This window comes from Oryx dammah, unplaced genomic scaffold (assembly GCF_014754425.2).
Source record: "Oryx dammah isolate SB20612 unplaced genomic scaffold, SCBI_Odam_1.1 HiC_scaffold_5, whole genome shotgun sequence".
Lineage (NCBI taxonomy): Eukaryota > Metazoa > Chordata > Mammalia > Artiodactyla > Bovidae > Oryx > Oryx dammah.
Window position 1 is genome coordinate 15,452,894 of NW_024070189.1, and position 27,507 is coordinate 15,480,400.

At 39.2% G+C, this 27,507-nt stretch overlaps 2 protein-coding genes and 1 long non-coding RNA gene across 6 annotated transcripts in view; 2 read left to right on the top strand and 1 right to left on the bottom strand.

Annotated features, from left to right (window-relative positions):
* SPATA9 (spermatogenesis associated 9) overlaps positions 1–27,507 on the top strand; it is a 58,056-nt gene that overhangs the window by 26,159 nt on the left and 4,390 nt on the right. For 2 of the 4 annotated variants that reach the window (XM_040241491.1, XM_040241492.1), the window contains exons 2-5: positions 2,801–2,865; positions 4,579–4,667; positions 16,079–16,306; positions 26,634–26,729. In XM_040241491.1, coding sequence (XP_040097425.1) covers positions 4,602–4,667; positions 16,079–16,306; positions 26,634–26,729 — 390 coding nt within the window. In that variant the 5' untranslated portion in view covers positions 2,801–2,865; positions 4,579–4,601. Of the gene's footprint in view, positions 1–2,647; positions 2,866–4,374; positions 4,436–4,578; positions 4,668–16,078; positions 16,307–26,633; positions 26,730–27,507 lie in introns of those variants that run through there. The other 2 variants (XM_040241493.1, XM_040241494.1) reach the window with 2 other exon arrangements.
* Positions 724–3,452, bottom strand: LOC120863447 (ATP synthase membrane subunit DAPIT, mitochondrial-like). Its single transcript, XM_040239664.1, has 2 exons — positions 3,415–3,452; positions 724–1,033 (listed from the first exon to the last, which is right to left on the bottom strand). Exons 1-2 carry the CDS (start codon positions 3,450–3,452, stop codon positions 856–858), a joined length of 216 nt encoding a protein of 71 aa, XP_040095598.1. The 3' UTR covers positions 724–855.
* LOC120864429 lies at positions 8,309–10,194 on the top strand. Its single transcript, XR_005721195.1, has 3 exons — positions 8,309–8,320; positions 9,347–9,349; positions 10,060–10,194. It is a non-coding gene; the product is annotated as an uncharacterized LOC120864429 (long non-coding RNA).

Genomic DNA, 27,507 nt, shown 5'->3' on the forward strand with positions numbered 1-27,507 from the left:
ATTAAAAATACAAAGCCACTCAAATCATTTGTAGGTCTTGTAACCAATTTGATATACAACTAATTTTTTCCAGTTTGTTTTCAATTTTTACTTTTTAGAAGTAAATATTTTAAAAAATTTTACATATATAGTCTTTCGATCTTTATTGCATTGTACGTTTTCACTTATGCATGTATTTATCAGTACTAAATCCATGAACTTGTACACTTTTTATTTTCTATTCTCATATATGTAGAATAACAGAGTGCAGTTAATGTACTCAGTACTATTGAGCAACAAAAATGTAAAGGAAAATCAAAGACAAGCGTTCTCAGGGTACCTATTTCCTTACAGAGCGCATCTTGAATTAATTCAGTTAGTTATTTAGGTTCTGTCACTATCAAGGGAAACTCAGTTAAAATGTAGTACTTTGTAGGTGGAGAAAACATATTTTCTTCCCACGGTGTTTAATCAACATTGTTTGCATGTAATGTATCTTAGGTGGTTTGCATTTATATTTCAGTTAATTGACTCTATGAAGACTTTGGTAGGGCCTCCCTGGTGGCTCAGAGGGTAAGGAATCTACCGGCAGCGGGAAGATCAATCCCTGGATTGGGAAGATCCCCTGGAGAAGGGAAAGGCAACCCACCCCAGTATACTTGCCTGGAGAATTCCATGGGCAGAGGAGCCTTGCAGACTGTTATAGTCCATGGGGTCACAAAGAGTCAGACCCAACTGAGTGACTCACACAGACACACACAGACTTTTTTCCCCCGGTTTCATAATTTATTATACAAATTGAGTATCACATGGTGAGTTCACATTAGCTTCTTCAAGCATGGGAACTTAACAGATAATGTACAGTTCACAGTCTGTTTATGTTGCTTTTACAGCTGGAGTTTTTTTAGACCTTAACTTGAAGTCTAAGAATATCAAAGCAATACCTCTGTATGTGGCCAGCACACAATTCATTCTCCCTGCGAGGGTGTAAGAGTTGAAATATTTTTTGATACCAGTGAAATGGAACCAGGCATCAGCTTCTGGACCCCCGTGACTTCAGTCTTCCAAAAGGCTCAAACTCCATGGCCTGTGTCCTTCACAGTAAGCCGCTGCCCCTCAGTCCCTCTGGAAGATTCCACCTCCCCCTCACGCATTCAATCATTAACACGGACTTTGTTAATGATTAAAATTTTCATCCTGCCCAAGACATAAGTAACAAATTGCAGGAGGATTCTTTACCTGCTGAGCCATCAGGGGAGCCCCATTAAGAACATATTTTTGTAAAACTGTAAAAGCATTATCACGTATTGGGAATATAAACTTGAGCCAACCAAAGACCCTGAGCTCATGAAGTTTATATTGTGATGTAGGAAACAGACAACAGGAAATCTGACCGTCCCAGTTTCCTATCATCTAACCAACCTCAGAAGTTCCTAAACTGCATGGCAATACTATTGTTGCTAATGCTGTCCTCTGTGTGGGCTATCATTTTACTGTAACTATCTGAAGACTTCCATCAGGCTTTCCAGGTCTACTTCATATTAATGGTACTCAACTGAAATTGTAGAATAGTTATTAAGTCATTTTAAAGGAGAAGCAAAATGTGTGTGTGTGTGTGTGTGTGTGTGTGTACCTTTGAAAATCTGTATTTACAAGATTAGGAGGTATATATTTTTCATGTTAAAAAGATGATTGCTGGTGGGGATGTAAACTGATACTGACATAGCCAATATGGAGAACAGTATGGAAGTCCCTTTAAAAGTAAAAATAGGACTGCCATATGATCCAGAAACCCCACTACTGCATATACCCAGAGAAAACCATAATTCAAAACTATACCTGATTCCAGTGTTTACTGCAGCACTGTTTATAATAGCCAGGACATGGAAGCAACCTAAATGTCCATGAACAGAGGAATCAATAAGGAATATGTGGTACAGATATACAACAGAATATTACCCAGCCAAAAAAGGAATGAAACTGTCTTATTTACAGAGATGTGGATGGACCGAGAGACTGTCTTACAGACTGAAGTAAGTCAGAGAGATAAAAACAGATATCATACAGATATCACAATATTAATACATACGTGTGGAATCTAGGAAAATGGTATAGTATTTGCAAAGCAGAAATAGACACACAGAGATAAAGACACAGACATTGTCTGAGGGAAGGGGGTGGTGATGGGATAATTTGGGAGATCAAGATTGACATATATATATATACTAGTATGTATAAAATAGATAATTAATTAGAGCCCACTGTATAGCACAGAGCAATCTACTCGGTGTTCTGTGGTGACCTAAATGGAAAGGAAATCCAGAAAAGGGGATATATGTATACACATATGGCTGATTCACTTTGTTGTATAGTAGAAACTGACACAGCAGTGTGAAGCAACTATATTCCAATAAAAAAGAGGATATTGTTAGACTAAAAGTTAAACATTTGCAGTCACTTTAAAAAAAGATGATTCTTTACCTTACAGGAGGATTTATCTAGGGTTAGTTATTATACTTTTAAAGACTAAAGTTCCCTTAGTACATTTCAAATAATTCAATTTACAAACATCCTATTTAAGTATGGAATACTCAATCATGAGTTGTAAATAACAACAAATAACTAAAGAAAGCCGCTGACAATAATTTCATCTAACTTTGTCTATAATAATGTAATATATGTAAGGATATAGGCATAAAATATGATTAAATAAAGCCCCAAATATTAAATATTATCAGATATGGTCACAAATGTATGTAAGGGAAGATGGGATTTTTTTTTTTACTTATCACCCTGTCTTTTTCCATCGCTTCCTTTGCAGGGAGAAGGCCATTAAGAAAGAAAAGACAAAAAGAATTTCATTAGCATAACTAACAACAGAGTCAGGTAAGCTTGGAGTACGGGAAATATTAACATGATATGTTTTCCTATAGATTTTTAAAATTTTTACTGGATGCCTAGGAGGGTGAGAATGGATGAAAAGAAAACTAGGTGAAGCAGTTGGGAGCTCGGACATTGAGGATGGTAGATGGAAAAAAGAATTCGGGAGCTGATGGGAGTGGAGAACATAGACGACCGAGAGAGAGCAGGTCCTAATGGGTGTTACTCTGGTGGACTCTGAGAGCCAGGTGTCTTAATAGCGCAAATAAAAGGTTTCATTTTCATGTAGACTCCCAGTTCGTGTGTTCATCACTGTCTAATAATATTTTCTTTCTGGCAGTAGATTTCACTTTCCAAATGGTAAGGGTATAGTTCTCTTTAGCATCAGCTTTATGATGGAGGGAAGCAGGTGCTGTTCAGGGGCAGAGAGGTGGTTATGCTGTGATGGAGAGTGTTCTCAGAGAGGTGAGGTGAAACCTGGGGATCTGGCAGGCATCACAAGCTAGAAGGATCCTACGATCGTTTCTCTTTTCCTGGTAGTTCCCTTACACAGACCTCCTGCTGTTAGTTTTATGCTTGCTGAAGAAACCCATCTAGCTACAGTTAAATATAAAGGCTTCAAATTAAAATGGATCTGAGTTGACCAACTAGCTCATCCACACTAAAATATAACCTCTTTGTGACCCTGTGGACTGTAGCCTGCCAGGTTCCTCTGTCCATGGGATTCTCCAGGCAAGAATACAGGAGTGGGTTGCCATGCCCTCCTCCAGGGGATCTTCCCAACTCAGAGATGGAATCTGTATCTCTTTAAGTCAACCTTCATTGGCAGGTGGGTTCTTTGCCGCTGGTTCCACCTGGGAGGCCCAAAATATAATCAAGTCTGCATGACATGCAGTTCTTTCCAGCTTTGACAAGGGGAAAATAATGGTTGTCTGAAGTGGGAAAGTACTCGAAGGGACAAGGATGAAGGAAACAGAAAGGTGAGATTTTAAAGAAGGCAAACCAAAGACTTCATGATTTTGCCTTGGTCTGACCTAGTGATCCTCATTTGGGGGAAGGGAAAATAGCCCATGCAGAAGTCTCTTTCTGAGTTAACTGCTGGTGTTTCTTTCTCACTTGGCATCAAAGGTGAAGTATTTCTTTTAAAGCGTATGCTAACTCTTTCCAAAGGGAGCTTTGTTCTCAGATGATCCAATAATTGAAGTATCACTGCAGAAATTGAGACAAAATTCAATCCCTACTGCAGAACTCTTTGGTGTGCTTCATTTTTTAATCTCATTTCTCCTCCCCTTGCGGCTCCAAACACACTTTTCCTCCTCTTAGGCCCAGAGTGATTTCAGAGGATTCTGTAGTAAGTTCTTAGAGGCCCATTGTGCAGTAACAAAGAATTCGGAACTGCAGGTTCTGTCCTTGCTTGCTTCCCTGAGTGAGAAGGCTACCCTCACCCCTCACTAATGGTAGAGGAGGATGGGCAGTCCCCAGGCCTGCAAGCTTGCTGTGAACTAGGAACTCAACATGCCAATCAAACCTGTTGGGTGGATATGTGAGCAGGTGTTGAAGAACTTTTCTGGAAGAAGTATGCAGACTATTCTTGTGAAGGGGATGGGGGTATGGAAACCGGGAGTTAAATCCCCAAGCAGCGTCCTGTGTTCTTTTGAATTATGTCTAGGAGATTTTTAGTTAAGCATATTTTTACCCCCTAATTTCTTTTTGTCTTAGTTGAGGGGATCCAGAAAGTAATCATGGACCTTATAGATGAGTTTAAAGATGAATTCCCTACCATCCTCAGATTATCACCATCTAATCAGGTAATGTGATTTTATAACTTTGAAAAGGATTGTAAAATGTATATTGTATTTTTAGTGTCATACCAATTATTGAATTTGTGATTATGAGATCAGCATTTGAAACTCAGGAAAGCATTCCTTTCACCTCAGAAAAACACCACTTCAACTCTGACTCATTGGAAGGAGTCTATGTAAAGCAGAAAGATTGTGGGCAAGGAAGTGATGTAGATAGAGGGATTAAGTTTAAGGACAATCACTGTACCATTAAATTGGAAATCTAGAACATTCTCATAGCTACAGTTGCAACCTAGTTTACTTAAGATTTGCTTAATGTAAAATTCATAAAAATACCTAGATATACTTTGACTAAAATCTGTGGTAATAGTGAAGAAATATAACTGGTAAAAATGATATCACTGGAGAGGTAACTATGGCATGAGTGTGTGTTTTAATGTGGCAAGAAAATAGTGACATCAATTTCAACAAAGTATATATGCATATGTTTTAAACAGCTGTTCCAAAAAAGGTTTAAGATAAGATACGGGAGTGGAAGGAGCTAGGTAGAGAATCATAAAGACATTTGGTCAGGAAAAGGTAACATTTGTTTAGGGGACGCATGTGACCTAATTTACTCAAAAGTACACAACTCTTATTGGAAGTATGGTTTCAGTCATTTTGGCCACAGTCAGAATAGAATATGTTGTAAAGTTATATGGTGCAGTAACAACCTGCTTATCCAGAAATCAGGCTTTCGGTAATGTCAACGTGAGGAACATAACACCTGGAAGTAAACCAAAGAGTCCTCTTGAGTAACACAGTAATCACAAAGTCTGTGTATTTCATTCCAAAGGAGAGGCGTTAGAGCTACCTTTAACCATTCATTCAGACAGCTGGCATTAGACATTTTATAAATACTTTGCCTGGATCTGGAAGAAGGAAAACAGAAATACACAAGACAACATTCTTCCAGTCAGTGAGCTAAATCTAATGGATACAGAGTTATAAACAAGTAATTGCGATGAAATATGGTACGAGGCATATACAATTTAGAGGAAGGAATGACTCTGCATACAGCAGTCAGAGAAGACTTCCTGGAGGAAAGATGCTTAAACTGGGTCTCAAAGGATGAATAGGAGTTTTCAAGGTGAAGAAAGGGATAAGGTAAGTGGGTAGGAACAGGGGAAAATATTCCAGTGGAAGTACTGTCATGCCAAAAAAGTATGAAATGTTGTAGCGTATTTCCAGAATGTCAAGTAAATTTGAATAAATGGCATCACCCTTAGGTCTTAACTTTGGGAAGGAGTGATACTGAAATATAAGTATCTGGATGCACAGTGGTAAGACGGCATCTAGATGGTGGTTGGCTAAGTAGGGTCGAATAAGTCTTCAAGCTCTAGCGGGCAAATCAGACTTTGTAATTCTATATTTTAGTCCTAGTAACAAATTGCTTCCTTTTATCTGTATTCCCGTAGTCTTGGTATAAATTATTTTGAGACAGGAGAGACTTTTCTTGGCCATGCTCTACATTATATTTTTTTTTAAGAGACAGGGTCTCGCTATGTTGCCCAGGCTGGAGTACAGTGGCTATTCACAGGCGCGATCCCACTACTGATCAGCACGGGAGTTTTGACCTGCTCCGTTTCCGACCTGGGCCGGTTCACCCCTCCTTAGGCAACCTGGTGGTCCCCCGCTCCCGGGAGGTCACCATATTGATGCCGAACTTAGTGCGGACACCCGATCGGCATAGCGCACTGCAGCCCAGAACTCCTGAGCTCAAGCGATCCTCCAGCCTCAGCCTCCCGAGTAGCTGGGATTACAGGCGCGCGCCACCGCGCCCGGCATGCTCTACATTATTAAGGAAAGAGCTGCTTGGTCTAGGAGATAAAATGGTTATGGCCAGCACAGCAGTGGCAGTAATTATTGAGAAAACGTCAAGGTAAAGTCAAGGAAGCCTAGGCCTGGAAAGGCCTATTTTCTTTCCAAGCTGTGCTTCTCCACCATTGCCAACATTAGAGAAACTGGGTTTCATTTAATTAAAGCTGCAACTTTCTTTACAGTTTCCTTCATCTTTTCCTGCCATCTGCATAGCCTCATTATCACTGGGGCCATAAACATGCTTTATGGTGAAATAGATTGATATTCTGATCCCCAAAGAACTCTCGGTTCCTATTTCCAACTCACTGAAACCATTTCCTTGTAAGAACCACACGCCACCTTTGCAAAGAAGAATATGAACATAGTTAAAGTTATTTGATTTCTGATTTTCAAAGCACATTGTTCTTTTTCTACCATTTACTCTGAAGAATATGTTGCTGAGATTGGCAGGAAACCTGAGTAGTGAGGGGATACTGTAGCACATTGAAGTTATTTGCTCTCCAAATATAAATTATCCAGAAAACAAGGCTAATATTCTGTCCTTAACTAGGTTATTGTTAAAAGGCAGATTGTAAATGTTGCAGATTTTATTTCTATTATTGTCTGTAGTTCCCAAACATCCTGAAAGGATGATCCTGATTTTAAGACTACTTAGAGGGCTTTAGTAATTGGACTGTATTTTAAATCTCCAAATATTGTGATCAGTATTTAAATCTTTTTTTTTTTTTTTTTTTAATTTTAGGCACCTATTTAGGAAAAAGTCATGTTGCTGGCCTGGGGTAAAAAAAAAAAAAAAAAATTTTTTTTTGATGGCAGTGATGGTAGAATTTTTATAGAAGAATATACCCAGAATAATGGTTATTAAATAATTCTTCATGGCTAAAGATTTTTAAGGACATTGTTTCCACCCCCCGCACTCCCGCCCCTCCCCCCACCCCACTGCACCCAACCCCCGCCAGGGCTGGGAAAAGTTAATTTTAGAATTCTGGCTTGAGGTTCTGGCCTCTGAGGTCTTGTGTTGTCCACTACCTCCCTTCCAAATAGCCCAGACCCCAAAACCTTCAGTATCCACATCTTTTAGTAAAAAGTAAGTTTTTAAGGTTTACACTTGCAAATTGCAAGTGATTTCTATATGAGGACTTTAAAATACTAAACTTTTAAGTTTGAACAAATAAAAAATGCAGCTATAATTAGGGAATTAAATTTTTTTAGTTCAAATAATCTTTACTTGGATGAGAGAACTTTTTTATGGTAAGTAAGATCAAATTTACTCATGAAAAGTAGTTACATAACCCCCTTTTTTTTGGTCATTATCTTGCACTTAACTGTGTACTACAAAACTGAGGATTGTAAACAGAGTACATTAGAATCCATGCAAAAACTGGATTTTTACAGCTGTAGATCTGAACTCTATGCTTTCTTCTTTTTTTTCTTTAAACATGTGGTACAGAAAGTGCTGGTATGACCAAACCAATTTTCTTTGCCCAATGTGCAGCAATCCTAATGCTGAGATGCTGAAATTTGCAGCAGAGAAGGGGTTTATTCATAAGACAGCCAAGTGAGGAGACAGAACACATCTCAGATCCATCTCCCCAAAGGCAAGGGGCTTAGGATGCATATGGTGAAGAGCATAGGTCAGAGGTGCAGGTGAAGGTGTTTGGAGGCAGGAAAAAGGTGAGCTAATGTCTGCTGTCTGTAGGCATATCGGAGTAATATGCTTCTTCATGGGGTGCCTGTTGAAAAAATGTTGGTGTTAGCATGAACTGAGGGTGCAGCTTTTGGCCCCCTGATGTCAAAAAGTTACCCACTGCATACCCGAGCAGGCCCAGCTGAATGGTCATGTGATCTTAGCTAGTTTGAACTGGGAAAGATTAGCTCCATGTTCCTGAAGCAACCATTACTAGCAAGCCATATGTCAGAGGTGCGAATCTATAGGAGGCAGTTAAAGAAGTCTTGTGATATATTTTCTAAGCCATGTGACACTTGGAAGGTACAAAGTTTGCAGAAACAGTTAAGGCAAGCTTGATCAGTGAAGGCAGATCAATGAAGCAGAGAGTGTTTTGTTTTGTCTTGTCTTTTTTTTAAAAAAAAACAAGTACTTCCCTGCTCTTCTGTAAGATTAAATGCTCAGGAATTGTTAGTCATCAGTTTCTGTTAACCCTATGGGGTACATCTTCAGAGTGGGCTTTTTAATCCCATGGGGCACACTTTCACTGGGGATGTACCAGTGATGTCTGGAAATTGCTTGTATTGGTATATATTGGGGTTTCTAAGTATAATGAGAGTAGAACTGTAGCTAGAGTGTTCTGTAATTCAGTTGTATGTTTCTCCTTGATGAGGGGTTTTTTTTTGTGTGTGTGGGGCACTATCATTATTGGGAAAGTTACAGAGCACATTGTGTACTGAAAGCTTCCTAGATGGTTTCTTACTTAATATTTGCTATATTTTCCCAGTGTTTCTCAACATTAACTTGTATATTTTTTATTCATTCATTTGAATAAATATATCTACAGAGCATCTACTGCTTGACAGTCACTGTTCCAGGCAATGGCGAAGCATCAGGGAGCCAAACGGCTATAAAACACCTGCTGCCATAAAACTTACATCCTAAAATAATACACCCCAAACTTATATCCTAGTCAAGTATAAGAACAATAAACAAGGAAGATAAACTACACATTATGTTAATAGTAGATCTCAAGGAGAAGAAAACATAGCTGAGAAGGGGTATGAAGTGTAAGTGTGGGATGAGAACAGCTGATGGGTAAGGTAGGGTGACCAAGGGTGTCTTAGTGAAAAGGTCATTCTTGAATTGAGACTTGAAGGAAGTGAGGGAGCAAACTTTGGTGTCCTTGAGGACTAGAATGGCACCATTAGTTCAGAGTCCCTGAGATGGGGGTCTACTTAACAAGCTCAACAAGTAATGAAAGAGGGCAGGGGAGAGAAAAAGACGATGAGGCCAGGGAGGTGAAGGAAATGCAGTCTTCGTAGACCATTGTAAGACCTCAGGCGTGTGCACTGAGTACATCAGGAGGCCACTGACGTGCTTGAGTAGAAAAGCAAGATCGGGTCTGATGTAAGTTTTAATTGTATCTCTCTGGCTGATGTGTTGAGGAGCAGAAAGAAAGTAGGTGAGGGTGGAAGCAGGGAGTCCATGGAGGAAGCTAATTTTCAAGTCTGGAGAAAAGACGATAGTGGCATGTGAACATTAATGGAATGAGTTGTTGGTACTGGGGCTGGTGAGAAGTGGTCAAATTCTGGACTATTCAGAGAAAGAGTTGAATAAGATTTGCTGACAGACTGGTTTCAGAGATGTAGGGTAGTAAAAAGCCGGTGTTACTAGAAATTGGAGTTCAGCATTAACACTGCTGATGACAGAAAAATGGACATCACTCTGGAAAAAAGAAGAGAGGAAAGCAGGATCCGTGAGTCAATCTGACTGATACTGAGTTTCTTTGGTAAATGGTCTTTAAGTCCCTTGTTTATCTCTGAGGTGGGAGTTGGACTTTCTTTTCTGACATTTGGTGGTATGCTAGAGTCATCTGAATGTGCATACTTTGTAACAGATTCCAGGATGTTTAGGCCGAGGGTCAAAAATTTTAAAAAGAAAAGAAAGAAATAAGGACTTCTTAATTTGGGTTCAACATTTAAATTTACACATGTGGTTTGGTAAGAAAATACATAGCATAAAAGTGTAAAGAAAGTGAAGTTGTTCAGTCGTATCCGACTCTTTTCGACCCCATGGACTGTAGCCTACCAGGTTCCTCCGTCTGTGGGATTTTCCAGGCAAGAGTACTGGAATGGGTTGCCATTTTCTTAATAGCAGACAAAAAGGAAAAGCTGGTACTTCAATGAGGAAGAACCTTTTTAAAATTTTCTGTTAGAGCTCATTTAAAAAGTAACTCACTGAAAGTAAGAGTGAATTGGAACCATCAGCATAAACTGGTGACTTTTCTATTTTTAAAGAATGTCTCCTTCTGCATTTTAAGAAATGTAAGTAGCCTTTTCTCTGCTGTCAACTTTGTATTCTCAGAGCCATTAAGAACCACTCAACATGCACCCCTGTGCCCAGATTTGGTTTCTAATACTGTTCTTCTTAAAAAAGCAATGATGGTCTTCTTGGGAACAAATTGATTCCATGTTTTGTGGCAGGGAAAATAAAAGGGATCAGAAACATTTTGTTGTTAAAAGTAATCATTCTTTCAGTTATCTAGGAAAGTATCAAAATGCCTTCCTTAAGCATTTTAAAATGGAAGCAGAGTCATCAAATTGTAACCATTTAAGCATTAAGGGAAACAAAGATGATATTAATTAGGAAGAGACTGAGTCTGTTGGAAAATGCCATAAACTCAGGAGGAGACTAAAATGAGAAAGATAACCAAAAGTGCAGTAAAGCTTTACTATAATGCACACTTGAATTGTTTAAAATATTGTTTGCAATAAATGCTGTATTTTTGGTCAACACAAATTTTATGAACCTTACAGGAGAGTTTTGCTTAGTAGATTATCAATTACAAATAGGCTTATTTTTCTACAGAGATAAAAACTTAGACAATTTTGTAAAAGAGGAAAAAGTTGAATGGATCAGTCTAGTGTAATGTTTGGAAGGATGCCTCAAGACTGGTTAATCGAAATACACATGCAAAGTCAGTGAATCCAGGCCAATACAGATCACCAAGAGTTTGTAAAGGAACTGACAAAATAAGGACAGGGAACCTGCAGAAGGTTAATATTTTGCAGTTGAAAAATGAAGGTCCCTAAAACACTAATGACCACATAGACAAGGTTTCAGTAATGGTGGGACTGCATATATCCCATTTCTGTTTGACCTGGCAATATGGCCCTCACCATCTGATTATAAATTATAATGAGAGAAAACACGGTACAGTCAGCTCTCAGTACCAGGGACTCAACAAACCTCTGATTGAAAATATTCAGGAAAAAAATTTCCAGTAAGTTCCAAGAAGCAAAACTTAAGTTTGCTGATTGCAGACAACTATTTGCATAACACATTGTATGACGCTTTATAAGTAATCTAGAGATGATTTAAAGTATAAAGGAGGATGTGCCTAGGTTATATGCAAATACTGTTTTATATAAAGGACTTAAGTATCCATGGATTTTGAGATGCTTGGGGGTCCCAGAACTAACTAATCCACCGGGGATACCGAGGGACAACTGTAAATTGTGATGGGAAGTAAAACCAAACTTTTTCCAGCTGCTCTGCCTTGAGGAGGAGTTGGGAGGAAGAGTCAGTGCAGCAGAGCGTGAGGTCACAAGAGATTGAATCTGTTTGTGCAGGAACTTTGGATACTGCGGGCCATGTGGTTTCTCTTCAAGGTGTGCTTGCAGCCAGCTTAGATAATATCAAGTGATCACACCTGTGTATTTTTTGTGCTTGTTCTACCTACCATATAACTGCTTGTAAGGATTGCTGTGCTCTAAAGAGGCTTGGAATTACAGCAACTGTAGCAGCCCACAGCTTAGCCCATCCTCTACTGTTGTGTTGACTAGGAGGATTGAGACCACAGGTGGGCTAATGGGACTTTTCAGCAAAGTTAATAGATAACCAGATGTTGCAGAAAAACGTCTTCATTGACAGGCTAGAAGAGCTTTTGATTATCTCCAGTGGCAAATGCTGAAGAGTAAGAGAAGTACTGAAATTTGATGACAAAAACAGCACTAATGAAATTATGACTGCAGGATATAAGTTGAGGCATTTAAAATAAAGATACATCATGTTAGCCCTTAAACAAATATGATGTTTACTGTAGATCAAAAAATCCAAAAGCTGTTTTGAACTTAGATATTTGGACTCAACAAATAAATGAGATTCAAAGTCACTTCTTTTTGTTATTAACCAACTCTTTCCTCCAAGTTATATACTGAAAAGCCAGAATAGCTCATAAAATTACTTAAATGAATAATGGAAATTATACTTGTCTGTTGCCTGGAATGCGGTCTAACCACATTGTAAGTCATTTTCCTGTGGTTCACTTTCTGCTAGAACAGAGAGCTACATGTCATGTGTTTTAGAAATGCCAGAAGTGTTTTCTGTCAGAATGTTCATAGAAGATTTGAGGTTTTCAGAACTGAAAGTATTGTGAGCTTGTTTAGTATATAGGGCTTTTGTTTTATTTTTCTTTTAAACTGTACAATGCATAGTGTATGTGTGCTATATTTTAACATTAAAATTTTAAATCATACATTTTGTATTATGTATGTATGCTATATATTATATACAAGGATGTCCATCGACTCTCACCACTTTTATTCAACATAGTTTTGGAAGTCCTAGCCACAGGTATCAGAGAAGAAAAAAATTAAAGGAATCCAAATTGGAAAGGAAGAAGTAAAGCTGTCACTGTTGGCAGTTGACATGATATTATACATAGAGAATCCTAAAGATGCTATCAGAAAACTACTTGAGCTCATCAATGAGTTCAGTAAAGCTGCAGGATACAAAATTAATATTTAAAAATCTGCTGCATTTCCAGACACTAACAATAGACCATCAGAAAGAGAAGTTAAAGAAACAATCCCATTTACCATTGCATCAAAAAGGATAAAATACCTAGGAATAAACCTACCTATGGAGGTAAAAGACCTGTACTTGGAAAACTATAAGACAGTAATGAAAGAAATTGAAGACACACAGACAAATGGAGAGATATACCATATTCTTGGATTGGAAGAATTAATATTATTAAAATGATCATACCACTCAAGGCAACATACAGATTCAACATAATCCCTATCAAAATACCAATGGAATTTTTTTTCCACAGAACTAGAATAAATAATTTAAAAACTTATATGGAAACACAAAAGACCCTAAATAGCCAAAACACTCCTGAGAAAGAAGAACACATGGGAAGAATCGTGTTCTCTGACTTCAGACTATACTACAAAGCTATAATAACCAAAACTGTATGGTTCTGGCACAAAAATAGACACATAGGTCAATGGAATGGAATAAAGAGCCTAGAAATAAACCCACACACTTATGGTTAACTAATCTATGACAAAGGAGGCAAGAATATACAGCAGAGAAAAGACAGTCTCTTCAATAAGCAGTGCTAGGAAAACTGGACAGCTACTTATATAAGAATGAAATTAGTGTTCTCTAACACCATGTATCAGAGAAGGCAGTGGCACCCCACTCCAGTACTCTTGCCTGGAAAATCCCATGGGTGGAGGAGCCTGGAAGACTGCAGTCCATGGGGTCGCTGAGGGTCGGACACGACTGAGCGACTTCACTTTCACTTTTCACTTTCATGCATTGGAGAAGGAAATGGCAACCCACTCCAGTGTTCTTGCCTGGAGAATCCCAGGGACGGGGGAACCTGGTGGGCTGCCATCCGGGGGGTCGCACAGAGTCGGACACGACTGAAGTGACTTAGCAGCAGCAACACCATGTATAAAAATAAACTCAAAATGGATTAGCTACCCAAATGCAACAGAGGATACTATAAAATTCCTAGAAGAAAACATAGGCAGAACATGCTGACATAATTTACAGCAATATTTTTTTGGATCCATCTCCTAAAGCAAAGGGAAAAAAAGCAAAAATAAACAAATGGGACCTAATTAAACTTAAAAGCTTTTGCACAGCAAAGGAAACTACTGATAAAAGGAAAAGACAACCTACTGAATGGGAAAAGATACTTGTAAATGATGTGACCGATAAGGGGTAATATCCAACATATATAAATAGTTTATGAAATTCAACATTTAAAAAGTCAACAATCTGATTTTAAAAATTGCCAGAAGACCTGAACAGACATTCTTCTAAAGAGGAAATGCAGATTGCTATCAAGCACATGAAAAGATGTTCATCGTTGCTAATCATCAGGGAAATACAAATTAAAACAACAATGAGATATCACCTCACACCTGTCAGGATGGCTGTCATCAAAAAGAATGTCAATAATGTCACTGAGGGTGTGGAGAAATAGGAACCCTCCTACACTGTTGTTGGGAATGTAAACTGGGGCAGCCACTGTGGAAAACAGTATGGCAATCTCTCAAAAACTAAAAATAGAACTACCATATGACCCGGCAATTAAACTCCTGAGTATACATCCAAAAAGTTAAAAACACTAGTTCAAAAAGATGCCTGCGCCTCAGTGTTCACAGCAGCATTATTACAAGAGCCAAGATATGGAAGCAACCTAAGTGTCCATCAACTGATGAATGGATAAAGATGTGTTACACAATGGAATACTATTTGGCCATAAAAATGAAATTTTGCCATTTGCAGTAACAGAGATGGACTTGGAGGGCATTTGGCTAAGTGAAATAAGTCAGAGAAAGACAAATACTGTTCTTATCACTTATATGTGAAATCTTAAAAAATATAGCAAACTAGTGAATAAAACAAGAAAGACCCAGATTCAGAGATATAGGGAGCAAACTAGTGGTTACCAGTGGGGAGAAGGAAAGGGGAGGGGCAGCATAAGGTTAACAGATAGAAAAGGATTACTATGGTATTATATGATACCATAAATTGTAAAGTACTATAGAATTTAAAGATCTTTTCATTTAATTATACAAAGGAAAACCAGACATCTCAAGTTAACAAATTTATCGCTTTACTGTGTATGGGAAGATGGAAGAACCTGGGCTCATTAACATCATTCCTTTGCTCTGCACCTTAACTAGTAAAAAATTTTTTTCAAGTAAATTGTACATTATGTATATGTGCTATATATTATCATTTGAAATTTTAAAGTAAGCTGGGAAAATATTTATAAGAGTTTTGAATAAGGATTGTTTGAAAAATTCAAACATTGAATGATATTTGAATAAGAATTGTTTACTTTTGAAAGAGCTCTTTTTAAAAAATGCAAAAACAGATAAATAAATCCAAAGAAAAAATGAAAAGTTTTTGTCTTTAGGCTCATAACTTAATTCTGGAAATGGCAACCCACTCCAGTATTCTTGCCTGGAAAATTCCATGGACAGAGGAGCCTGGCAGGCTACAGTCCATGGTGTCCCAGTGTCAGACACAACTAGTGACTTTCACTTTCACATCCTAAGGAAAAAAATCATGTATTCATATAATTATTTAAATACATGGATGGGATCTGTGAGCTGTGTGGAGGGTAGGAGATAATTATTGGACACTCAATATCAGGCGCAGTGTACAGTTAGGTGGCACTTGTCTCTGCCTAAAGATTTTTAAAATGTCCTGGAAACAAATGGGTGGTTGCGGGGGTTTCAGGCGGAATGGAAGAAGGGAGCAGTGTGAGTGAAATAAATGAAGGGGATTAAGAGGTACAAATCTCCAGGTATATCATAAGTAATGAGGATGCAATATACAGCACAAGGACCATGATCAACAACATTGTAATAACTTTATATGGGACCAGATGGTTACTAGACTTATTGTGGTGTTTGTTTCATACTGTTTGCAAATGTCAAATTATGGAGCATACCCAAGACTACCATACTATTGTACATCAACTATATTTCAAATTTAAAAAAAAATTTAATAAATAAATAATGCACTGGAGAATCACACATCAGTCACTTTTCAAAGACTTCTTTTCCAGAAAAGAGAACCCATGCAAAAACCATCCAAAATCAGAATGGCCATTGCTTTAGCCAAGATCAACCGAGGAACATTAATTCAAGGATTAAACAACATTTCCAGATCCTCCAAATCAGTTGCCAAACTTCTGCAGCCTCAGCTTGCTTGCAGACTTTTAGAGTTGAGGGCCATATCTCATCGTTTGCTCAAGGAAGTTAATGCACCAAGGCAACCACTGTATAACATACAGGTAAGTGAACGTTGCATTTACTCAGGATGTGGGTATTTTTGTAGGAAATATTCCGAAATTGCACAGTATGAAAAATGAAAATGTAGCACATTTGACTGTTCTAGATATAAAACAAGAACAGTTGGCTAAGAGAAATGAATGTATGGGACTGTTTTTCAGTATAATATGTTCTCTGGTTTAAATAAATCTGAAATAGGAAGTAATACAGATTTTTTTCTCCCTTGTTATTCGATTGAACTACATGAAACTTTTGACTTCAAATGGTTCAACCTAAATCAGTTCAGTTCATTTCAGGTGCTCAGTTGTGTCTGACTCTTTGGGACCCCATGGACCACAGCACGCCAGGCCTCCCTGTCCATCACCAACTCCTGGAGTTTACTGAAACTCATGTCCATTGTGGGCTGCCATCTACGGGGTCACACAGAGTCAGACACGACTGAAGTGACTTAGCAGCAGCAGCAGCAGCATGTCCATTGAATCAGTGATGCCATCCAACCATCTCATCCTCTGTCGTCCGCTATAAGCATGCAAATTATCACTTAAACCTAAAAGAAATTCTACAACAAGCCTTAAAAATGACTGTGCTTTGTGTCCTTCTCCCTATAACCTTTTTATGCCACCAGTATAATCTTTGTTTGATATAATGAGTATCTTTAGCTGTAAACTCATTTTGATAAGACATGTCAATGTTTAGGTCTGTTTCAAATTCCATGTTCTGTGTTGTTTTATTGAGACTCTATTAAGGACAAAAAAGCTCTAAGTTTTTCTAGACTAGTTTCTTTTTTTCTAAACTTTATGGCACACAACTCTGAGTTTTTCAATCTGGGCATTATTCAAAACATTCCTTTGTTAAAATGAGAGTTAAGCCAGAAAGGATATGTATTAGTTCTTGTAGTCAAACAACCCAGAGTTGAGAAGCTTTCAGGCATAGCTGGGTATAGTACACAATACCTTCAGGATCCTCTTTCTTTCTTTGACTCCTCTCTTGGTTCAGCTTTTGTTGATTCCATTCTTAGACTGACTTTCTCCTCATGGTCACAAGATGATTTGCAGTTGTTCTCAGGGGCTACATCCTCCCAGGTTCAATTACAACAGAAAAGAATAAGAGTTCTTGATCCAACATTCCTGGCTAGGTCCTGAGGTGCACTTTTAGAGATTGACTTTCCTCTAAACCGAGGAAATGGGGTGCATTGATTGGTTTAGGAATTGACTACTACTTCATTCCTAGATTTGGGGTTGCAGCCCCATTCAGACAACGCCACTTAAGGGTGGGGAAAGGATGAACCCTCAAACAAAAATGCGTTGTTTTGAGAAGATGAGAAAATGTATTATGGGTGGTTAAAATAAACAAAATATTATATAGGAATCTCTCTTTAATCAAAATTTTGACATTTCCAGAAAGCATCAGCTATTTCAACTGTGAATTGCCTGAGACAGCATTTATAAAAGGCTCCTTTATAATACTTGATGTTTGAGAAAGTAAAAAATGGTTTCTGTTCTGTTAACCATCAGATTTCTAAGCACTATAAGGCTTATTCCTGCATCTTTAGATCTTCAAAAAGAAACATAGCTGAATTGTATTAAATTCCCACTGAAATATCTTTCTGAATCTAATGTTTTGCCTTGCTCTTTCCTTGCGTTGTTAGACCCACAGTTTTTATACAGTTAATATAAGAACTCTTCTTTGCAGACTATTTCTGTATTTATTATGAAATAATGTTTAAAGACACTGTCCATTATTGTTATTCAGAGCCTTTTCTCCCCCTCTTTGCTAAGTTAAACTATGAAGGAGCTGAGATTTTACTTTATTTACTAGGTAATGAGTTAGTTTGCCATATCTCCATCATGGAGAGGAACCTTGAAATCAAGAGACTCATCTTTTTATAGGAATGCTGGCTCATCTGCCCAGAGAGAGAGAGAGGAGCATATGTCTCTAGAGCGGAAGGAAAAGGCTTTCTCTTTAGTGCCCTGTGTCATGTCCTGAGAAGTACATCTCTAGATCTTTTCAAAGGAACATACCTTCTCTAGCTGCCAAAGTTGTTTGCTATTCAACCATATCCTTTGCCCAGAAGACCCAATCTGTACAGGAATGAGAGATGTTCATGGAGAATTGTCTCCCAATACTCATGAAAATTCAATGGCAGAAAAATAATTTGTTTCCAGTGGAATCGGAGTTTCCTTCTATGCAATAATGAGAATGATATTGAATGGATTCTTTACCACTGAGCCACCTGGGAAGCCTGGAGAACTGGGTGTGTGTGTGCACTTGGACACTCAGTCATGTCTGACTCTTTACAGCCCCATGGACTTTATGTAGCCTGCCAGGCTCCTCTGTCTATGGAATTTTTCAGGCAAGAATATTGGAGAGGATTGCCATTTCCTATTCTTCCCCACCTAGGAATTTAACTCGTGTCTCTTGCATCTGCATCGGCAGGTGGATTCTTTACCACTAGCACGACCTAGGAAGCCCACAGCTATGGTACTACGGTTTATTATTTTAACTTCTTTGTGGTATTCCATTATAAGAAAAAAGAATCCACAGTTTATCTATTACTGTATACCAGTAACTTCACTCACTTAGTTGTGTCTGACTCTTTGCAACCCCGTGGACTGTAGCCCACCAGGCTTCTTTGTCCATGGGATTTTCCAGGCAAGAGTACTGGAGTGGGTTGCCATTTCCTTCTCCAGGGGATCTTCCTGACCCAGGGATCGAACCCAGGTCTCCCATATTGCAGGCAGACGCTTTAACCTCTGAGCCACCAGGGAAGTCCCTATAAGAAAGAAGAATCCACAGTTTATGTATTACTGGACATATGGACAATTTAGTTTCCAAATTTGTTACATTGCGAACAGTGCTTCAGTGAACACTCTTGTAACTGAGTCCATGTCCGTATGTTGAGACGTTTCTCCAGGACTGCTGTGTCATGAGGGGTGAACAGCTTCAACCCTCCTTGTGGATCAGATGGTAAAGCATTTGCCTACAATGTAGGAGACCTGAGTTCAATCCCTGGGTCAGGAAGATCCTCTGGAGAAGGAAATGGCAACCCACTCCAGTACTCTTGCCTAGAAAATCCCATGGATGGAGGAGCCTGGTGGGCTACAGTCCATGGGGTCACAAAGAGTCGGACACGATTGAGATGGCGCTAGTGGTAAAGAACCCGCCTTGACACGACTGAGTGACTTGACTTTCACTTTTCACCTTCATGCCTTGGAGAAGGAAATGGCAACCCACTCCAGTGTTCTTGCTTGGAGAATTCCAGGGATGGGGGAGCCTGGTGGGCTGCCATCTGTGGGGTCACACAGAGTCGGACACGACTGAAGCGACTTAGCAGCAGCAGCAGCAGCAGCCAGTGTAGGAAACATGCGTTTGATCCCTTGGTTGGGAAGATCCCCTGGAGGAAGGCATGGCAACCCACTCCAGTGTTCTCCCCTGGAGAATCCCATGGACAGAGGAGCCTGATGGGATATAGTCCACAGGGTCACAAACAGTCAGACACAAATGAAGTGACTTAGCACATGCACACACACTCTTGGAAGCCTTTGTGATTCTTATCTGAGGATAATTTCAATTCTGGAAAACTTTCAGCCATTATGTCTTCAAATATTGCCTCCTCATTTTCTCTAATCTCATTCCAGAATGCCTACTAAACACACTTTTGAATCTTCTCATTTTTAGTCTTTATGTCCATTTACCTTTCTTGTATTATCCTTTATCTCTTTTTGATACATCCAAATAATTTCCTCTGATCTGTCTTCCAGTTAACTAACTCTCTCCAGCTCTAATATGCTCTTTTACTTATTAAATATACTTTTTCAAACATTATATTTATCATTTCTAGAAGTTCTATAATATTTGGTGTCTCCCTCCAAATTTCTACTTTTTAAAAAACATCGTTTTATAGAATTACATCTCTTTAATAACCACTTTTATTTTAAACATATTATTTATGATCTTTTAAAGATTATTCTTTGAGATTTAGGGGGATTGCTAATCTTCTGTCTATTGTGATCTATGTTGTGTCTACTCATTTTATTTCAACTGAAAATTTTTCTTCAGTAAGAATTTTTTAAAAATAGAAATACCTTCTGGCCTTGAGGATACAACAGTTTCTCTAGAGAATTTTGCTTGTGCTCAGGAGGGGTCAGTCCCTGGTGGAGACCGGCTTTCTCATCTTTTTGGTCTGGCTGCCGCTGCTGCTAAGTCGCTTCAGTCGTGTCCGACTCTGTGCGACCCCATAGACGGCAGCCCACCAGGCTCCCCCGTCCCTGGGATTCTCCAGGCAAGAACACTGGAGTGGGTTGCCATTCCCTTCTCCAAGGCATGAAAGTGAAAAGTGAAAATGAAGTTGCTCAGTCGTGTCCGACCCTCAGCGACCCCATGGACTGCAGCCCACCAGGCTCCTCCGTCCATGGGATTTTCCAGGCAAGAGTACTGGAGTGGGGTGCCATTGCCTTCTCCATTGCAGCTCTACAAAGGCCTGACCTCACCTCATGCACATCCAAGTCTCATCTTCATTCTGTTTATTAAAACTTAAGCCCTCAGTCCTTATTTCAGGATCCAGTAACATCGCCATTCCTGAGACATGAAATCACACACTTACTGCTTGGCTTTTAGTTCCTGACATGGGAAGATTTATCCCTTCCTTCCTCCTCCTCTTTCATGTTCTGTAAACTTAGTCTGGTATTACATTTTTGGATTTTGATTTATATAGAATTTATAGGGTTTTTGTTTTTTTGTTTTTTTTTTTTTGGTGAGAGGTTCCCCACTAGCTCAGTCTGCCACATTGCTGGAACCAGGTGTCCTTCAGGTTTACTTCTTAATATCTTTTACAGATTATAAGATGGTTAACTTTCTTTTTGGAAGTGAAATGTAATTCTACCCTTTTTCACTTAGTTAATGAAGATTTACTGAAAATGACATGTAAAATCACATATGGGTACTCAATTCAGTTCAGTCGCTCAGTCGTGTCCAACTCTTTGCGACCCCATGAACCCCAGCACTCCAGGCCTCTCTGTCCATCACCAACTCCCAGAGTTTACTCAAACTCATGTCCATTGAGTCGGTGATGCCATCCAACCAGCTCATCCTCTGTCATCCCCTTTTCCTGCCGTCAATCTTTCCCAGCATCAGGGTCTTTTCAAATGAGTCAGCTCTTCGCATCAGGTGGCCAAAGTATTGGAGTTTCAGCTTCAACATCAGTCCTTCCAATGAACACCCAGGACTGATCTCCTTTAGGACGGACTGGTTGGATCTCCTTGCAGTCCAAGGGACTCTCAAGAGTCTTCTCCAACACCACAGTTCAAAAGCATCAATATTTTGGCACTCAGCTTTCTTCATAGTCCAGCTCTCACATCCATACATGACTACTGGAAAAACCATAGCCTTGACTAGATGGACCTTTGTTGGAAAAGTAATGTCTCTGCTTTTTAATATGGATTCATAAATGTCCTGTGGACTATAGGGATGATGGGCAAGTAAGCCGTGACCACTGGGTGTACTGAGTGCATGATGAAAGTGTGTGGAGTGGACTATGGAAGCAACAAGGGGGATATAATTCCTAAGAGTAGTCGGTGTAGTCTTCCTAGAAGATGATACTGGATCTGAGGCTGGGAGGAAGGGAAATTATCCCAGTGAAGTAGTAGGAGAATCATTTGAGAAAGTAGACAATGTATATTAAGAAGCTGAGGCAAGGGCATGACTTACGTAGAAAATGTAAGTAGTTTCACAAGGCTGAAGTGAGACAAGTGGGAACAGTCCCAGGTCAGAGCTTCTGGGGTCCTTGAGAGTTAGGAGTGAGGAGGAAGCTTTTCTTGGGTAATGTGTATTAGCTAGGGCAGAGATTCGGAATTGCCACTGAAAGGAACCAAAGTTGTAGCAAGGAAGAAAGCAAATATCAAATTTGAAAGTCTCAGTGAGGATAGACATGGAAGTGTGAGCAGTGGAGTTTAGTGGCCTGGAGAATCGAATGTGTGAGGTGCCGTGGAGGTCAGTGGGTTGGTCTGTGAATGGAATGTATCCATGGCACCCAACTGTGCTGAGAGGTCAATGGCATATGACAGAGTTCAGCTTACCCAGAGTGGACTCCAGCCTGAATTCCTTCAAGAATGGTCAGGCTGCCTGTGTCAAGATGGAACTCTGTGGTGTGTGAAAATAAAAGGAGTGAAATGTGGAGAGTTGGGGTCAGGCCTGTCCAACTGGCCATCTCGCTGCAAGACTTCCTTGGCACCTGGCTCTGTGGGTGCTGTCAGGCTGCTCCCCAAACCTTTCCCTGTTGTGCAGGGCTGAGGTTAGTGATGTATGCCTGCTTCTTCTGCAGGGGGCCTCAGGAATGGAAAACTGAGAATTTCTTGGTGATTTTCAGTATGCCCAGCAGCAGTACTTACAGAATGCTGCATCTGCTTAGCCTTGGAAGCTGCCTGCCCAAGTGAGGCCTGCAGCTGCTCTAGGCTGCAGTGACCTACATAGTCAGCTTGGAGGCTGACTTCAGCCAAGACACGTCAGCTCCCAGACATAGTTGCTGACTTTGGCACCCCAGCACAGGGCCACAGGACCAGAAGCTGTCTATGATAGAATCTTCTGTATAGTGACATTAGAGGCGTTTGCTTCTACTTTGTACACGTTCTCTGGAGTGGCGTGGTCAAGAGATGGGCAAACTAAACTCTTAGCCTCAGGAGTGCCTGTGCCATAAGTGGACCCCAGGGAAGTGTTGCTCCCTTTTTCAGGATGAAGAATCACAGAGGCTTACCTAAGTAAAGTTTCTTCCTCACCCCCACCCCTCCAAGGTAGACTCTAGTTTGGGGTTTAAACTGTAAACCTCACAAATAGCAGGAACTTCTTTAGCTCCTTGAAGGGCTTGCCATGAGGCTATCTTGGGTGGTGTAATTCAAGACTGAAGGCTGGGGGGAGAAAGGACAATTCCTAGAAAGCAGAAGTATTAGAATCTTGAAGACATACTTTGGCAGGCTGGCCAAGAGGGTGAGATATTCGAGCTTTCATAGGACCACCTGATTAAGAGCTCATTCAAGGGTAATGCTCCACAGGCTGTTAATACTGGCATGCTGTTGTTGTTTAATCATTAAGTCATGTTCCACTGTTTCGAGACCCCGTGGACTGTAGCCTGCCAGTCTCCTCTGTCCATGGGATTTTCCAGGCAAGAATACTGGAGTGGGTAATTGCCATTTTTCCTCCTCCAGGGGATCTTCCTAACCCAGGGATCGAATCCACATCTCTTACATTGCAGGTGAATTCTTTACCACTGAGCTATCTGGGAAGCCCCAATACTGGGATAAACAAAGTCAGAAAGCTTTCTTTCCTATGGATTGCTAGGAGTCTTCCCTGCATTCATGAGTACTGTGGGTTGCTAAGCAAATTCATGATCAAGTAGCTTTTCCAAACTTATAGGAAACACTTTTTTCTGGACCTGTAAAAGCAGTATGTCTTCCAACACTTATTTGTGAATCACTGAATTAGGGTTTCCCCTATAACTCCCTTCTTATTTCATCAAGATGGTTTTGGACAACATAAATTCTCCAACCTTCAGATCCATAGTAAGTCGATCTCTATTTTCAAAGCAGCTTATATTCTGCTTTTTTGTGTGATTCATCTCATTGTTAGTGAAAATAAGATGAAAATAGATATTTCTTCTATGAGACAAGGCAGTCACAATTTTATGGGAGAAGTAGAACATGAAATTATGTGGGAGAAATTTAAAACTGAAATGTTTTTACTGTTGAAATATCCATGTATCTTATATGTTAATATTACCAAATTCAAAAAGGAAATATATGGGTATAAATTGATATCACAATACTTTTAAATGCAAATAAAATAAAAACATGTAACAACGAGGTTAAGATAAAATTTTTGAAACCAGCCAAGACAGTCTAGACAAAGCCTCCTTTTTTTCCATTTCTCCAGTTTGTTTATCTCAGTTTTTGCCATATACTATTCCTGCTCATAGCAAACCAAAAATGAAACAGTGTGGTTTATAATATGAAAAACATGTATTGCAAGTGAGTCATAAAATGGAAAAATGGCTACTTAGCCAGTGGCCACATAAATTTTGGAGGATATGTATTTTTACAGGGGTGATTTATTATAGTAACAGCAAATATTTATTAAAAGCATTAAAATGGTGAAAAAGTTACCCCCAGGCAATATACAGATTTGTCATTTAGAAGCATAACATATATCAAATACATATTTATTTCTAAACTAATCCATTTTAATTACTTTTAGGTGAAGGACAAAAATCTGAAAAAGAAAGATGCAGTGAAACAAAAACAGAGTAATTTTCCTTGCGTGCAGACCCCATTTTTATTTTTATTGTATATGACTTACCAATTATTGGACCTTCCACTACATCCATATATTCACAAACTCATGAATATTTTACTCTACTAGGAGGCATTCTGTTGGCATGTATCTGATTTCCTTCCTAACGTCTGCTCCCTCCTTACAGAGTTTATCTCCTGTAGCCTAATAGTCGGACTCAAAGGCATGCTATCGATCCGAGTCTTTCAGCAAGAGTAAAACAGTAGCAGCAGCTTCATTTCCTAGAAGCGCTCTCCAAAGCCAGGAACTCTGGGAAGTTTTCCAGACTGACTTGTGGAGAGAGTGGGCTAAAACTGCCCCTGCCTATTACTGTGTGTAGGAGCTGGCATGGCCTGAGGGTGGGGGTAAGAAGGAAAACCCCCCTCGCCCCTCCCTCCTCACCCCACCATCTCTCAGCTACTAGGCTAGATAGTATTCTTGGCTTCAGCATTCCATACATCGCTTGAAAGGAGAAGGGAGATTGTGATGGACACCTTTGTTCTTCAGACTGAAGTGACTTAGCAGCAGCAGCAGGGACAGCAGTAGGCAAAAACTCAGTACAATAAGCACTTAGAGCAGGACCTGGTATACAGGCCATACAAATGTCTGCTCAATGAAATGCTACCACCTGTTCTTCAGAAGCACCATGTAAAAGGCTGCAATGTTACTACTGGGTGGATACAGCATAATTCACCTAGCCACTCTGCTACCATTGTTTCAGTTTTTCAGTGTTATAACCTTTTAATCCAACCAGTCCATCTAGATCAGTCCTGAATGTTCACTGGAAGGACTGATGTTGAAGCTGAAACTCCAATACTTTGGCCACCTGATGCAAAGAACTGACTCACTGGAAAAGCCCCTGATGCTGGGAAGGATTAGGGGTAGGAGGAGAAGGGGACCACAGAGGATGAGATGGCTGGATGGCATCACTGACTTGATAGACATGAGTTTGAGTAAACTCCAGGAGTTGGTGATAGACAGGGAGGCCTGGCGTGCTGCAGTCCATGGGGTTGCAAAGAGTTGGACACGACTGAATGACTGAACTGAACTGAACCTTTTAATGATCATATATATATATATATATATATATATATACCATTCTCATTTGTGTGCAATTTTACAGTATTCGTGCCTGGAAAATGCCATGGGCGGAGGAGCCTGGCAGGCTACATACAGTTCATGGGGTTGCAAAGAGTTGAACATGACTGAGCCACTTCACTTCGTTGTGCATTTGCATAATTTTATATTTACAGCCTGTACCTTCTGGGAGTTTTTGAAGCCTCTGAGTGACTTGGCTCTTCAGAGAAGTATGACTAACTGCCCCTTCACTGATAAAGGGGAAGGGAATGTTCTTCCTACCGTCATCATTTCATATCCTTAGAGCTCAAAGCCACAGAGGTGGCCTCGAAGAGTTACAGTTCCCTTAAACTGAATATATTGTGGTGAGGCAGGGATACATTCTAGAAGCTAGAAAAATCTGAGAGACAAATTCTTAATTAGTGTAAACCTCTACATTGCAAAAAGCATGCTGGATATGAGTGCAGAGTATTTGCTGAAGCTTAATGATCACCTAAGATTAATACTGGCCTTCAGCAGTCTCATGATTAACATTTCCAGGCAGGTCATTAATCTCCAGGAAATGCCCGGTATTTTCATTGCTGTTTGCTTAATTGAAGAAGTGAATAATTTAGTAAAGGATGACTACATGAATTTCAACAGTTTTTCTAATAAGCACAGCAGCACCCCCTAGTGAGCACACTTGGTAAACATAAAAAACCAAAAATCAGATTTTGGAAATGGGAGATTTTTTTAATAGATTTGTCATAGGTTTTAATTAGCAAAAGAAAGTATCTTTTTGTAAAGGAGGAAGACATATTTTCAAGGTGTGGGAAAACTGAGATCTAAAGTAGATGACTATCAATATTTGAATTCTCACTTTACAATAACATAAGATTTAACATGGTAACATTGAAAATCTTTCGTTTTAATAAGAAAACTCATTTGTTTTTTCAGGTCAGAAAGGGATCTTTGTTTGAAATCATTTCTTTCCCAGCAAAGACTGCTTTAACTAGCATAATGTGCGCTTCATATGCAGCACTCATTTATTTGGTAAGTTAAGAAAATAATTAGAATCTGGAAATATAATTATTTTATGTAAAGAAATACTGTATAGTCTATTCTTAAACCAAGATATTATTCTATTATTATGCAAAATAATTTTACATTAAAAATTACATTTCTAAGGAGCCAGGTCAATCCACCAAGAACTAAGTTGCTTAAGTAATAAAACTTATTTTACCTTTAAAAAAATTTATTACTATTTGGTCAAAACATTTTGGTTCGGCTTTCATTAGGTTACAGGTGTTTTGTTTCTGCCATTGTGCCGTGGTTGGTTAAAGTTCAGCTTTTGTTTTTTGAATTACAAAAGTGTTCATTAAAAAGTATGACAAAAATATACAGACTTTTATAAAGTTATTTTCTTTTAATTCATTGCCATTTGTATTTACCTTTAATTGAAAATATTACAACATACAAAAAGAAAAGTACACAGCTTGATGAATTATCAGAAAATCGATTAATTGATCTATCTTATGGATCAAGAAACAAAACAGTATACTGTCATTCTAGAAGCCTCTTTCTTGCCTCCTTATGATCACTAGCCTCTTCCGGAAAGGCAAGCACTATTTTGACTTCTAATGGCATAGTCAGTTTTGACTTGTATATAAATGAAATCGTATACTATGTTCTTCTGTAGGTCTTGTATTGCTCAACGGTATCATTGTGAGATTCATTTGTTGCCTATAGCAGCAGCTTGTTGCCTGTCGGTGCTGTAGAGTATTCCATTGATTAAATATACAACTATCTATTCTATTGTTGAACTTTTAGA

Bases quoted from the DNA above. Each gene is read 5' to 3' on its own strand.
- LOC120863447 (XM_040239664.1), bottom strand. From the start codon at position 3,452: ATGGGTTTCTTCAGCAAGCATAAAACTAACAGCAGGAG. The intron at 1,034-3,414 runs GTCTGTGTAAGG...GGAAGACTGAAG, and splicing joins CATAAAACTAACAGCAGGAG to TCACGGGGGTCCAGAAGCTG.